The sequence below is a fragment of the Patiria miniata genome, unplaced genomic scaffold (genome assembly GCF_015706575.1).
Source record: "Patiria miniata isolate m_02_andy unplaced genomic scaffold, ASM1570657v1 HiC_scaffold_8, whole genome shotgun sequence".
Lineage (NCBI taxonomy): Eukaryota > Metazoa > Echinodermata > Asteroidea > Valvatida > Asterinidae > Patiria > Patiria miniata.
Genome location: NW_024037075.1, coordinates 13,888,083 through 13,903,951, shown reverse-complemented (window position 1 = coordinate 13,903,951; position 15,869 = coordinate 13,888,083). Strand labels below are relative to the sequence as shown.

Genomic DNA, 15,869 nt, shown 5'->3' with positions numbered 1-15,869 from the left:
CTTAAACAGAGTGATAAAAACCTCCAGAGCACACATTTATTTCCTTAATAAATTTATTTACTTTTTAAAATAATGACCATTTTATATGCATAGCGTTTTTAAGTTTAAAAATGTAAACATTAAATATGAATTATTGAGCCTGCAAATGAAATAATTGAATTAATTAAATTAATTAATTAAATTAGTAATGAGTTCATTAAAAAAATTTCAAATTATGCATTTTTTAAGTGTACACAGCACTCGAAATGATGTTATGCAAAGTATTTTTAAAAACAAAATGAATTATTGTACCGTCCAATTAATTAATTGCTAGATTAATTAAACAAGTATTTTTTTTAAGAATAAGTACTTCTTTAATTGAGTACATGTCTCAAGTCACTGAGAGGAAATGACTCGACTTGACTCAAGTCACTGCGAGCAAATGACTCGACTCGACTCGAGTCCCTCATCAGAATGACTCGACTCGACTGGGCGAAAAATATTTGCAATGACTTACGCCGGTGCAAATTTTTGTTCGCGTCACGTTAGAATATTTCGCGAATAATGTATACATATACATACGTGGTTTGATCAGTGTCCCCATTAGTTGAATGACGATCAGCTAACACCCCCTTTTTATTTTCATTAATTAAATGCAATGTTGTATACATTGCAAACATCGAAAAATATTACTACCCAGTTTTTACGAAATACCTTACTAGGATGTTAGTAAATGACAGTGTAAAGCATCCTGTAAAATTATGGCACCTGGTGTGCAGTCATTTTCAAGAAAAGTGGTATTTTTGTATACATTTCCATAACTATTTTTTAACTTGTGGACTCAGCTTTATAGATACTAGCCCCATAAATGTGGCCTATTTTAATACTGGACTGCCTCCGTAAACATAGGCCACACATCCACATGTACAAAAATCGTGTCGACTTTGCCAAATTTGGATTTTCACATTTAGGCTAAGTTTGTAGGATTATTTTGCTTTAGAAGCATACTCACCCTCTTTATAGGCTAATCAGAAAGTGCTGCCTTTTTCAGATGTCTAATTTTTGTGAAATTTCATGTTGAAATTTTGATACGCAAACGTGTAAAAATGAATCTGGAAATTTCACGAAAAATATACATCTGAAAAAGGCAGCACTTTCTGATTAGCCTATAAAGAGGGTGAGTATGCTTCTAAAGCAAAATAATCCTACAAACTAAGCCTAAATGTGAAAATCCAAATTTGGCAAAGTCAACACGATTTTTGTACATGTGGATGTGTGGCCTATGTTTACGGAGGCAGTCCAGTAAATAGGCCACATTTATGGGGCTATAATATAGATACATACTCATCATTCAAAAAAATGACTTTCTCTCTTGTGTTTATATATTGACTGTGTATAGTGCTCAAATAGTTGTGACTTGAATTGACCGAGCTAAATACTTGACTCGACTCGACTACACACTGTGACTCGACTCGACTCGATTGTCTTGACCTAATGACTCGACTCGAGTCACTTCTTTAAAATGACGTTAACAACGGGATACCCCAGGAAATTGTGATTTACTAACATTTAAGAATATAAATAAAATGATAATTAGTTTAACAAGGCAAAAAACTTGAAGCTTGTCTCCATTACTGAACAACTTCAGTACACTTTCGAAGCAATCGCCGCTAGTGTGCTTATTGATTGCTTGCCCGGTCCCCTCCCTGCCCCCGCCCCCTAAAAAACTTTTCTAAAAATCCAGTGCCTCTTACCGTTTCATTGGTTGAACGTTCACAATCTTCACGTAGTAGGCATGCGCAACACTACCAGCGAGTCAGAATTTTATAGTTCTAAATTCAAAACGCAACGCGCCAGGTGCGTTCTGCGCGACATCGCTCAGAACATGCCATGCGCGCGTCAATCTCCATAAAAGGGCCGTTTACATCTTACTCGCCAGCTGAACACTCCAATATTTTGCTAGAGGGATGTTTCAAAAAGCATGAAGTGAACTTGTTGAACAAATCGGTATTTTTTGAACGAATTATTTGATATTTTTTACCAAAAAGGTATTTATTAAGGGAATAAATATGTACCGGTACTCCGTCGGTATTTATCACTCTGTTTAAGACCACTTAGAGTCTGGGTGCTGATAATTACCCTCGCCTCCGGCTCGGGTAATTATCAGCACCTAGACTCTAAGTGGCCTTAAACAGAGTGATAAAAACCTCCAGAGCACACATTTATTTCCTTAATAAATTTATTTACTTTTTAAAATAATGACCATTTTATATGCATAGCGTTTTTAAGTTTAAAAATGTAAACATTAAATATGAATTATTGAGCCTGCAAATGAAATAATTGAATTAATTAAATTAATTAATTAAATTAGTAATGAGTTCATTAAAAAAATTTCAAATTATGCATTTTTTAAGTGTACACAGCACTCGAAATGATGTTATGCAAAGTATTTTTAAAAACAAAATGAATTATTGTACCGTCCAATTAATTAATTGCTAGATTAATTAAACAAGTATTTTTTTTAAGAATAAGTACTTCTTTAATTGAGTACATGTCTCAAGTCACTGAGAGGAAATGACTCGACTTGACTCAAGTCACTGCGAGCAAATGACTCGACTCGACTCGAGTCCCTCATCAGAATGACTCGACTCGACTGGGCGAAAAATATTTGCAATGACTTACGCCGGTGCAAATTTTTGTTCGCGTCACGTTAGAATATTTCGCGAATAATGTATACATATACATACGTGGTTTGATCAGTGTCCCCATTAGTTGAATGACGATCAGCTAACACCCCCTTTTTATTTTCATTAATTAAATGCAATGTTGTATACATTGCAAACATCGAAAAATATTACTACCCAGTTTTTACGAAATACCTTACTAGGATGTTAGTAAATGACAGTGTAAAGCATCCTGTAAAATTATGGCACCTGGTGTGCAGTCATTTTCAAGAAAAGTGGTATTTTTGTATACATTTCCATAACTATTTTTTAACTTGTGGACTCAGCTTTATAGATACTAGCCCCATAAATGTGGCCTATTTTAATACTGGACTGCCTCCGTAAACATAGGCCACACATCCACATGTACAAAAATCGTGTCGACTTTGCCAAATTTGGATTTTCACATTTAGGCTAAGTTTGTAGGATTATTTTGCTTTAGAAGCATACTCACCCTCTTTATAGGCTAATCAGAAAGTGCTGCCTTTTTCAGATGTCTAATTTTTGTGAAATTTCATGTTGAAATTTTGATACGCAAACGTGTAAAAATGAATCTGGAAATTTCACGAAAAATATACATCTGAAAAAGGCAGCACTTTCTGATTAGCCTATAAAGAGGGTGAGTATGCTTCTAAAGCAAAATAATCCTACAAACTAAGCCTAAATGTGAAAATCCAAATTTGGCAAAGTCAACACGATTTTTGTACATGTGGATGTGTGGCCTATGTTTACGGAGGCAGTCCAGTAAATAGGCCACATTTATGGGGCTATAATATAGATACATACTCATCATTCAAAAAAATGACTTTCTCTCTTGTGTTTATATATTGACTGTGTATAGTGCTCAAATAGTTGTGACTTGAATTGACCGAGCTAAATACTTGACTCGACTCGACTACACACTGTGACTCGACTCGACTCGATTGTCTTGACCTAATGACTCGACTCGAGTCACTTCTTTAAAATGACGTTAACAACGGGATACCCCAGGAAATTGTGATTTACTAACATTTAAGAATATAAATAAAATGATAATTAGTTTAACAAGGCAAAAAACTTGAAGCTTGTCTCCATTACTGAACAACTTCAGTACACTTTCGAAGCAATCGCCGCTAGTGTGCTTATTGATTGCTTGCCCGGTCCCCTCCCTGCCCCCGCCCCTAAAAAACTCTTCTGATAAGCACTGCTAAATCTGACTGTTTCTTTTCATTGACGCCCATTGAATTCCCCTTTTTATTTATGTGTTTGTTCATTGATTTATTTCATTATTTATTAATTTATTTCTCCATGTGCTTTTCTTCATCAATGAAAATCCCGCCCGCAAGGTTCTCAAATTGCGATCGCCTTTGCACTAGTTGTAACGTGCGCACGCAAATTAAAATGGCGCAGTGTAATTTGCGTGCTTCGGGAGTCCCTCGCGCAAGTTTAAACTTACGCGCCGCGGGGGACTGAAATTGCGCTCGACTAGTCTGAGTAACTTGGACCAAACTTATCGTGTGGCCTATGTTTACGGAGGCAGTCCAGTAAATAGGCCACATTTATGGGGCTAGGTGGAAGTGTGCATGTGGCCTTTATATACGGAGGTAGTCCAGTAAATTGGCCACATTTATGGGGCTAATTCAATGGTTATTCTTCAAGAAAGTTACGGTAATATCAAAAGAGCAGTTTTCCTACCTCCAAAGTCCATGAAATCCAGGGTACTACTACGGCACTTCATGCATTGCAATTGCAAATAATTGAGCACATGTCACGATCATGATCATGTATGTGTTTTTGTTTTTACCACTTGGCGCAAGAGGGCGCTGTTAATGAGAAAACTGAGCGAATGTTAGCAAACGTCACATTATTAATGCAGTTCTGCTGTCAAAAATAGCAGACAGCAGTTTAAAAGTTTTTGAAGGTTCAATTTTTTAGCTTTTTGGTTTTCTGTTACCAGAGATACAGGTTATGTTTTTCTGTAATGGCTGGGCAGACCAAAAGTGGACATCCGCTTTTCTTTTGTCAGAGCAGCAGAAAATCAGATCCAAACAAGATGAAATTTGCGTCGGGTGATGTAAATTCAATATTTGATCCAAACAAGGCAATTATTGCCATCAAAGACACTGCAAATCCACCGTTTCACACAAACAGCACTACGTACGCCAAGTTATTCGTCCCCCGAACCACGAAAGACTGAAATTTAAGGACAAAATTGGAAAACTTCAAGCCAACACTCAAAATCAATACTAGTCTCGTGGAGGTTTTCTAGAGTAGGCCTACCCACCCCCCCCCCCAAAAAAAATCGAGGTTTTTCAACAAAATCATGGAGAAAGGTGAACTATATTTTCATTTTCAGAAAACAGAAAGGCAGAAGACGGCACATTTAATTCGTATTGTGTAAGTTGGGTCTTAACAGCCAAAAACACTCCGCAAACAAAACAAAATCATTTACAATTGCTAAACAAAATTAATAGACTGACCTCGTTTAAAAGTAAGCCATAATTGCACAAATAATAGCATACACCTCAACCAACAATGGGAGGGGGCGGGGCTGGACGGGATGATATATGGTATTAAAAGAGAGTGACAGTTCATTCAACAATAGCACGTTAAAAGTACACTAGAGTCCCAAAGCTGACGTGCTTATTTTTGGTTGCGTTAATTGGAGGTAGTCAAGCTCGTTAGAGTTTCTTTGGTATGATGCAAGTGCAAGTATTGAAAGACAATCTGATTGGACAGTGCTAGAATTCTTGCGCTTTGTTTTCTTATCACCAAATTTAGCATCCACCAATAAATCGGGGGTTCAAAATGTAAAAAAATTCGATGTGTTTCCATACTCTCATCATAAAACCAAACACGAAAAATATAGACTTTAGCAAAACTCGCAGAATTCATCGTAGAATTTTAACAAAAAAGTTTCAACCACAGAAACTCTGTTTTTCTCACTGTCAGCTTCACGGTGATTATACCTCGGCTGTAACCCTTTGGGCGAAACGAGATGCATGTTATGTTTTCCTTTTTTGTTTGTCAAGGGACAAAATCCTTTGCATTTATCCCAAAGTACCCTACCGAATTGTTATCAAAAAGCTTTATGGATGTCAATCGGTGTGGGACAGGGTGTGGACACGTTGTGGGACAAGTCCCCCACCCCACTTTTTTAAGGTAGGGCCGGGGATATCATCGTTTTCCCCTCCCCACATTTTTCGTCCCAAATACAAATTGTATGTAGCCTGCATAATGATTCTATAGCTCAGAATAGCTGATTCAATGATTCCAAACTCGAAAAGCTAGCGTGTTTAAATGATGATATTTTTTGCAAAAAAAAAAAGTTAAAGTGGTCAGAAATTGCCTCAGATCGCACAACAGAGCATCTAGATTACCGGAAAATTTTCGGGGCCTTTAAGCTAAGGCGGGCCCCGCACTTGCATTGGTTCTGATCAAGGTATGTCTCCTCCCCCCCCCCCCCCCCCTCCATCCCACTTTCGAGGAGCGATTGACGCCCTTGACTTGGATTAAATATCGTACAGGTATTAAACAGCCCGGAGAAATCGAGGAATGCATGCGATTTCCAACGATCTATCAATTGACTGAGTTTGGGAATAAAGATTTCCTCATAGGAGCAACGAAGATCACCCAAGACTGACCCCCTAAAAGCTGCCTTTACCATTGAATACGTTTATTCAGTTACATCAACTGAATAAGTTTGTTTAAACCCTAACGGTCCTTTTCAGGGCCAACACATTTTCCAATTTTTTTTTTAAAGAATCTCCTGGAATCCCCCAGCTGCCTACATATTCTTTTTTCTCTCAAGGGTTTTTGACGTCTTTCTTCACATAAGTATTCCCTTCCACAATTTAGTGCAAGTTCTTTGGCAAATTATATTTTCCCTCTAGTGCCAAGTATTGGTCTTCATGTGCCTCTTGATCTGCTTGCCACTGTGCAATGTGCATGACACTATAACTTCAATAAAATAGAGGAAATTATAGATGTGATTATACTTCCAATTATTACTACTTCAGAGGTACAAGCATCAACATAAACAAAGATTATGACATAATTAATATTATTATTGTTTATTCAACACAAACAACATAAAGTTAAAAAATGAAATTAAATGAAAAAAAAACACAAAAACGTAAACACTCAGGATTAATAAATACCTTTTTGGAATAAAAAATATTGCAGGATTAATGAAACAGAACCAGAAAACAAAACAAGCTTATTTATGAATACAAATTAAAAACATAATATGCAATTAAATAAAGAACTCTAAGAACTAACTCATTAATAAGATACAATTAATTAAGAATTAGTAATAATTGATAATTAATAAGACTGAAATGAAAGCACATTAGTAATTACTGGTTAAGATAAAAAAAAAATCCTAAATGTACCACATTTGTATTTTAATATAGGTTTTCCCGGCTATTTTAAAACATTATTTACACAAATTCACCAACTTTATCATTCAATTTCGTCCGAGAAAAATTTCACACGCTTTTAACAAAACCAATTAAGTCATTTACCATTCAATTTCAAAGTTTAGTCACCCTCTTTGGTCACCGGGTCGAGAATATTCGTCATTACACATCAAATTCGCATAAGCTGTTGCCGAATGGCAGCATTCAGAGATCGAATTCGTCCGATATAAATCAATTAGACAAATTTGATTTCTGAATAACAAGGTTTGGCGTGGACAAGACAAAATCGAACATGTGCTCATTGTTTGAATTTGTTTGAACTAAATTTAAAATTGTCTGACAAAAGACGAAATTAAACATTGGAAGTGCACTAAATCGATGTTGATTGACGAATTTGAATATTAGAAATTGTGAATTCGAATGATAAACATTTTAAAATAGCCAGGAAAACGTATAGACAACTTTGCCAATTTTTTAATAAGGTAAATATGAGATTCAAGTATAATTAATGTCTTCATTAAAAAAAAAGAATAAAACCCAGAAGTTTTCTTTATCTTATCAACTATTGCCATTGATTTTGAATAATGACAAATTTTAACATTTTAAGCGTAGATTGGCTAAAGAATGCCATGGTCCAGTGGTTACGGTGTTTGAACCCTGCTAGGAACATGGTGTTTGTGTCCTTGGGCAGGACACTTTACTACAATTGCCTCTCTCCACCCAGGAGTACAAATCGGTATACTGTGAGGGTAGAAGACCGAATGTGTGCTGATATATCAGCTGCTGCGTGGTCTCGTGGCCTGATGAACGGGGCACTTTCAGATTGTTGATACGATGGACAGCACTATATAAGCATTATAATCTATCTATCTATGTACATGTCTGTCCAACTTGAAAAGATGGACAGTTTTAGCAGACTGGATGCAAGGCTATGAAAAGAGTTTACAGAGAAACCTATGACAAGATTTGAAACACTCTACAGACCAGTACTAATAGACCTTATGCATTAGGGCGGAGTTACAGGGCAATGATTTGGTATTGCTTGGCTAGGCATGCGTAAACCTTTTGTGTATTCATTGTTACTAGATTAAAATAACAACGAACAGCCTCTGAGATGCCTGTGATGCATGAGGTCTATGTGTTGGACTTCAAGCAAAAGTCTGTTTTCTTGTGCTGCATGGTTGCACTATAAGATTTAGGTTTCTCAGTACATGGTATTCGTGAGTGTAAAGTCAAGGTAAAGTGGCTTGCTCAAGAACACAAGCGCCATGCAAACACTAGGCTTGGTTAAGAATACCAATTAGAAATTTGGCAACATTGTAATCCTGCATATGAGCAAAGTGACGTGTCCATGTTCAAAGTCTCATTCAAAGCCCCTTTGACTATACATCACTGCTAGACTTCAATCTGCAATTGCTAACATTTCTTACAAAAAAGTAACATCAATTTTGATTCACATTTTGTAAAACAGCGAAAATTGTAAGTATAAACAAATACATTTTTAAGATTAACAAAGTCATTATTTTTGTTAACAGGCATTTTGGCAGGATGTAAGATGCATAAACACTGCTGTCATGCTTCAGTCAAATTACAAAACACATGATGGATTTTCTACATTGTATCTGCTATACACTTCGAAAAGACTTGTAGAAACCTCAGAAAATTGTGTTGTTTTTGAAACTTGTGCAACTTAAAGTAAATCACGTTTAAACATTTCACCTAATATCTACAAGCCTACATTTGTGCAAGTTCACAATTCTACAACAAAAAAATTCTTAATTAACTTTTCTTTTGAACTTAAAAACATTGCAACAATTGGAATATTGCAACAATTGGATCTTATGGAAGATCGCAACAATTGAATCTTACGGAAGAGCGCAACATTTAGATCTTATGGAAGATCACAACAATTGTATCTTATGGAATAAAAAACAATAGGATCTTAAGGAAGAATATTAAAAATAAAATCTGAGATGGTGACCATCCAACCCATGGAATGACCTAACTTCTTGTGACCTCAAAACCTCGAAGTAGTTTTCATGTTTTTTGCACCTGATGACATACTGAAAGAGATGTAAGTAATCGTTAATTGCTGTTTTGTGCCCCATTTACATTATTTTGCATCTCTCCAATCACTTTGTTTATGCTAATTTCCAAATTTTTCTGGGAGCAAAACAGTGAAGACATCTTTCAACATGAAGCTTTAGCGTTACAGCATGAAAGTTTATTTTTTGATAATACGACACAGGAAAACCATATGCCTTTGTTGTTAACATTCGTAAATGTCAGGCAGAAAAGAGTCAGTCACACTTGTGCAAACGTTGGTAAGCTATTGTTTGCATATTACCCCTGGTCTTACTGCCTATAGGAAGAACAGCCGGTCAGCCAACTCAATCCGCGGCTCTTTGTGCAGGCTTTGGCCAACAAGGAAAGACAGCTTGTGAGCGTAGAGGCAGGGGGCTGGTACACGAATGGTTCCCTGCAAAACAACAGAAGAAACAGACAAGATGAGTATGGAACTAGACCACTGAACTCTATTATTACTGTACTGTCTATAGACATGTGTGTACTGAAGCAGCCATCTGCCATCTTTGTTCCCTCATGACATGTCTTATGACATTGCACATACTGAAGCAGCAGTCTGCAATATTTGTTCCCTCATGACATGTCTTATGACATTGCACATACTGAAGCAGCTGTCTGGCATCTTTGTTCCCTCATGACATGTCTTATGACATTGCACATACTGAAGCAGCCGTCTGCCATCTTTGTTCCCTCATGACATGTCTTATGACATTGCACATACTGAAGCAGCCGTCTGCCATCTTTGTTCCCTCATGACATGTCTTATGACATGCACATACTGAAGCAGCTGTCTGGCATCTTTGTTCCCTCATGACATGTCTTATGACATTGCACATACTGAAGCAGCCGTCTGCCATCTTTGTTCCCTCATGACATGTCTTATGACATTGCACATACTGAAGCAGCCGTCTGCCATCTTTGTTCCCTCATGACATGTCTTATGACATTGCACATACTGAAGCAGCTGTCTGGCATTTTTGTTCCCTCATGACGTGTCTAATGACATGTGCATACTGTAGCAGCCATCTGCCATCTTTGTTCCCTCATGACGTGTCTAATGACATGTGCATACTGTAGCAGCCATCTGCCATCTTTGTTCCCTCATGACATGTCTTATGACCACTGATCTCTATTATAAAGACTGGATAGCGGATATGCATACAACATTCACACAGTTGACTTTGCATATTGACCAATTCGCCCCCGGTCTCACGAAGATGGCCGCGTATGATACGAACGTTCTACGCGTAAATACGCGCGCATTGTATCAACAGTTGACGCGCATTTTGGTCACGTGCACATATTATGATGTTCTAAAATGAACACATTTCCGTAGTGATTATTATTTCAAAAACGCCGAAAAAGTGATTTGCGGCATTATAAAAGTAACCACTACGTTAGAAAAATTGTAGTAAACCTTGGTCAGTTGGTCAGTGGTGGTGGCCAAAATATAAGTCAAGTGAGCCGCGACGTTACAAAAGAAATCAAGCTGTCTATAAAGACGGCAACTTGTCCTTTGTAGATCACCAGCCGGTCTCACCAATATGGCGTCAAATTCGTACATTGTGCGGCTCTTTATTAGCTATCCAGTCTTTATATAGAAATCAGTGCTTATGACATGCGCATACTGAAGCAGCAGTCTGCCATCTTTGTTCCTTCATGACATGTCTTATAACATTGCACATATTGAAGCAGCCATCTGCAATCTTTGTTCCCTCATGACGTGTCTTATGACATTGCACATACTGAAGCAGCCGTCTGCCATCTTTGTTCCCTCATGACATGTCTTATGACATGCACATACTGAAGCAGCCGTCTGCCATCTTTGTTCCCTCATGACATGTCTTATGACATGCGCATACTGAAGCAGCCGTCTGCCATCTTTGTTCCCTCATGACGTGTCTTATGACATGCACATACTGAAGCAGCCGTCTGCCATCTTTGTTCCCTCATGACATGTCTTATGACATTGCACATACTGAAGCAGCCGTCTGCCATCTTTGTTCCCTCATGACATGTCTTATGACATTGCACATACTGAAGCAGCCGTCTGCCATCTTTGTTCCCTCATGACATGTCTTATGACATTGCACATACTGAAGCAGCAGTCTGCCATCTTTGTTCCTTCATGACATGTCTTATGACATTGCACATACTGAAGCAGCAGTCTGCCATCTTTGTTCCCTCATGACATGTCTTATGACATGCGCATACTGAAGCAGCCGTCTGCCATCTTTGTTCCCTCATGACGTGTCTTATGACATGCACATACTGAAGCAGCCGTCTGCCATCTTTGTTCCCTCATGACATGTCTTATGACATTGCACATACTGAAGCAGCCGTCTGCCATCTTTGTTCCCTCATGACATGTCTTATGACATTGCACATACTGAAGCAGCCGTCTGCCATCTTTGTTCCCTCATGACATGTCTTATGACATTGCACATACTGAAGCAGCAGTCTGCCATCTTTGTTCCTTCATGACATGTCTTATGACATTGCACATACTGAAGCAGCAGTCTGCCATCTTTGTTCCCTCATGACATGGCTTATGACATTGCGCATACTGAAGCAGCCGTCTGCCATCTTTGTTCCCTCATGACATGTCTTATGACATTGCGCATACTGAAGCAGCCGTCTGCCATCTTTGTTCCCTCATGACATGTCTTATGACATTGCCCATACTGAAGCAGCCGTCTGCCATCTTTGTTCCCTCATGACATGTCTTATGACATTGCGCATACTGAAGCAGCCGTCTGCCATCTTTGTTCCCTCATGACATGTCTTATGACATTGCACATACTGAAGCAGCAGTCTGCCATCTTTGTTCCTTCATGACATGTCTTATGACATTGCGCATACTGAAGCAGCAGTCTGCCATCTTTGTTCCTTCATGACATGGCTTATGACATTGCGCATACTGAAGCAGCCGTCTGCCATCTTTGTTCCCTCATGACATGTCTTATGACATTGCACATACTGAAGCAGCTGTCTGCCATCTTTGTTCCCTCAAGACATGTCTTATGACATGCTCATATTGAAGCAGCCGTCTGCCATCTTTGTTCCATAAGGACCTCCAGTTTTCCTCCCTCCGCAAAAATCGACACTTTGGATCTCTGTCTACAGGCGCGGATCCAGGATTTCTTTAGACGGGGGGCACACTTTTAGAGCATTTTGCTCTGAGTAATAATGCGAGCGCGGAGCGCGAAGCCCTAACGGCGTGGGGTCCGGGGCCCGCTTAAGGGCCCCGGGAAATTTTGGATTCTAGATGCTCTGTGGTGCAATCTGAGGCGAATTCTGGCCCCTTTCCCCCTGAATTATTTGAGCAAAAGTTGTTAAGCTTATAAGGATTCAAAAAAATATACTCTTGTTTTTACAAATGTTAAGCTACTGTGTACTTCAAATGTGCAAACCATGTATTTTCGTCTTCATAATTTCTTGCATTGTATTTACAAACAAAAAGGAATTGTATTAACTCAGATAGTAAACTGTTGCAACGGGCGATGGGCTGGGACCAAGGACTAATGCAAACGCGGAGCAGTGTCTTACGGCGTGAGGTTCGGGGCGTGGGCCCAGTGAAGGGCCCCGGGAAATCTTTGATTCCAGAGATGCTCTGTGGTGCAATCCTGGCCCCATTTCAGCAAAATGTTGTGAAGATTGGAGGATTTTTTTTTCATTATCGCTTCGGTTTGTGGTAACACCATGTGTTTTTTTGATTTTTTGTTCATTGGTTTAAAATTGTACTCTTGTATTTCTTAATACAAGCCTAGTTAAGTTTCTTCTGTTCTTCACTCGATAACCAGGTATTTTCGACTGCATAATAAATTCTTGCATGTTATTCGGAAAAGGAATTGGATAGGCTTAGTTTGTAAACTGTTTTAAGGATGCGTAGGAAGATCTGTCCCGAGGACTAATAATGCGGAGTGCGAATGTTTTTCGGCGTGGGGTCCGGGGCCCGCTTAAGGGCCCCGGGAAATTTTTGATAATTGGATGCTCTGTGGTGCAATCTGAAGCGATTCCTGGCCCCTCTTTCCCTGAGTTATTTGAGCAAAATTTTTTAAATTAAATAAGCATTTTTTTCTCATTTTTTCAGGGTTACGTATGGAGTACGTACGGTGGGATCGCAATTTATTTCGAAGCTTCTCGAGTTCCCAGTACTGTGTCATACGACCAGTACACAATTTTTGCAGGCCGCTGATGTTTAATATCGGCGCCGGTATTTTTGTTAGAAGGTTGCCCTCCTCCTTCCCTCCTTTTCTCTCTCCTCCACCTCTTTTTCCCCCTGTTTTATTCATTTTAATTTTTTGTGGACTAAATTTGACGGGGGGCACGTGCCCCCGTGGCCCACCCCTGGATCCGCGCCTGGTCTGTGCTCCGTGGTCAGACATGGGTCATACGGCGGCAGGTGCCTTTACATGCCTTTGGCAAGACCACATTGTAGCTATGTGCATTACAATTCGGGCGATTCACAATGCAGTGCGCCACCAAGAATTTGCCAGGGAGAGTTCATTTTTTCCAGTGCATGTGGGAGATGGTCGACAAATTCGCAGCACGGGACATTAGAAATTGTTGGTTTTTTTTCCGGTCAGTGGTTTCGTAAGCGTATGATTCGAGGCACTGTTTGTTATTCCTTTTCTTGTTATCAATTTGGTGTTTTTTGTAAGGCGGCAGAACGCGATGCCCCAATCTATGACATATTAGCTCAAGTTGTCTATTGACACTCATTCAAATGGGTCATGTTTTGTCGACCGTAAAATTGAAAAATAGACTCTCGGTGGCAAACTCTTGGTGGTGCACTGCATTGTGAATCGCCCGAATTCAGCTCATGCTGCGAGTAAGGACGATTAGCCCCCCATATATACAGGATAGTCACAATGCTTTGGAATGCCGTTCATAACTTGCCCCGCTCCTTACCGGCCAATTGAAGTACAGATGGGTGAGCTTGTAGGTCAGGCTTTGCATGCTGTCTGGTGCCAGACCCGAGTTGTCCCAGATCACATTGTAACTGGTTGGAGTGACCGTGCCCTGGCGTACAGACTGACTGACAAGGAAGAAGTCGTATCTGTGGACACAAAGTAGAGACCGGTCAGAGTGATACATACAGTCAAAATAAATGTTAAAAGTTTCAGCAGGCTTCATACTTCAGTATCTATTGGTGATTGATGGATCCAGCAGGGTCATAAAAATACTCGGAGCAGGGTTAGGGTTGGCTGCACAGACTTGACCATTTTTTGAAGGGGATGATTACACAACCGTGAGGTGTAGATATGGCGCGCTGTTCTACGGGCACTGCACTCTACACTGCCACGTTTGCAGGTCTGCTGGAGGCTAATTAGTGTGCCTGTTTTGAACAGACACTGCACTAGTAGTCTTTATACAACACTTGAATAAACCCCCGTCATCTGTTTGGAGGATCGTTAATCACATGTCATTGAATTATTCGTACCAATGCACGGCACGCGCGTGGCGCGCAGTGCACAGTGCAATGGAGGTTCTATTGCGCTGTGAATATAGAACGTCCATTGCACGCTGTCACTGCTGCTGGTGGTGGCGCTGTTTTAAATCGAGATAAATTGATAAATTGAATATGATTGTTCTCAACTTGTCGAATAGTTGGCATTAATATAAATATGATGAACTTGTCAAACTTTTAAAAAGTTTTCAACCTGAATAAATTGGCTATTAAAAGTCAACCAATCAGATGACGAGGATTTATACAGGTGTTATGTAAAACAAATAATGAATGTTTCACGTTCATGCAATGGAAAGAATAATTTCATTTGGTGACAGATGAAATGTTCCCTTTCACGAGGCGAATTTTATCCGTAGCCTCGTGAAATTATTCTTACCATTGCACTCACAAACATTCATTATTTGTATAATGAAAACAGAACAAACTTATGATTTTCATAAGTATACATATTGTAGCGGAACAGTTAATATTGGCGCGCTAGGTTCACTGTAGTTTAGTTGGTTGGTACGTGGACTTCTGTCCGTTGTACAGCGCGCGAGTAGCGTGGCTGGTTGGTACCCAGCGCGGGTATATAAGCGCGTGTCGCATGCGCACTCACTCTCTTCCATTTCACTCTTCCATTTCACTCGTCCATGGATTGCACTCTCCCATTGCACTGCTCACGTTGTGTGCTTTAGCTGTTAATTGTGGCGCGAAGCGTAGCACAGTTCCCGCTCAGAGACTTGGAGTTGCTGAAGCGTGCGTAGTACAGCTGTGGTCAGTCTTTCACTCAGGAAGAGCACTGGTTTAGTTCCGGTGAGTGCAGGGATTAGGAAATCTGGTTGGTACGGGAAGCATTCCAGTTCTTGACGATTATTGGAAAGGGGCCAATTCTTACAATTGAGCAGGACACACCTAAGTAGGACACACCTAAGTAGGACGCACCTAAGTAGGACGCATCTTATTGGGTCTCCAAGTAGTTATAATAAAGCAGTGAAGCCCTAAATACCCGAGTGTCTGATCTATTCATTGGACGTTAACCCTTCCCCGAGTGTGTTCGTGAGGTTTGCGTGAGAGCGCGAGTGAGTGTGTTCCCTGAGCGCCTGGCGGTAGACTGCCCCAAAACGGACCTGTTCCCCTGGCCTTCCCCACAGCCGCTCGTCGGGTCGGCAGAGAGCAATATCCAAGGCATCGTCGACACAAGACCGCCACAATATTTTGGTTAGTTAC

General features: G+C 39.7%; 1 protein-coding gene across 4 annotated transcripts in view; it reads right to left on the bottom strand.

The window, feature by feature from the left end:
* Positions 1 to 8,178: 8,178 nt before the first annotated feature.
* LOC119719455 (piwi-like protein 1) overlaps positions 8,179 to 15,869 on the bottom strand; it is a 40,674-nt gene continuing 32,983 nt past the window's right edge. For all 4 annotated transcript variants that reach the window (XM_038188920.1, XM_038188919.1, XM_038188922.1 and 1 more), the window contains 2 exons: positions 14,102 to 14,249; positions 8,179 to 9,581 (listed from right to left, as the gene is read on the bottom strand). In XM_038188920.1, the coding sequence (XP_038044848.1) occupies positions 9,465 to 9,581; positions 14,102 to 14,249 (265 nt within the window). In that variant the 3' untranslated portion in view covers positions 8,179 to 9,464. The remainder of the gene's footprint in view (positions 9,582 to 14,101; positions 14,250 to 15,869) is intronic.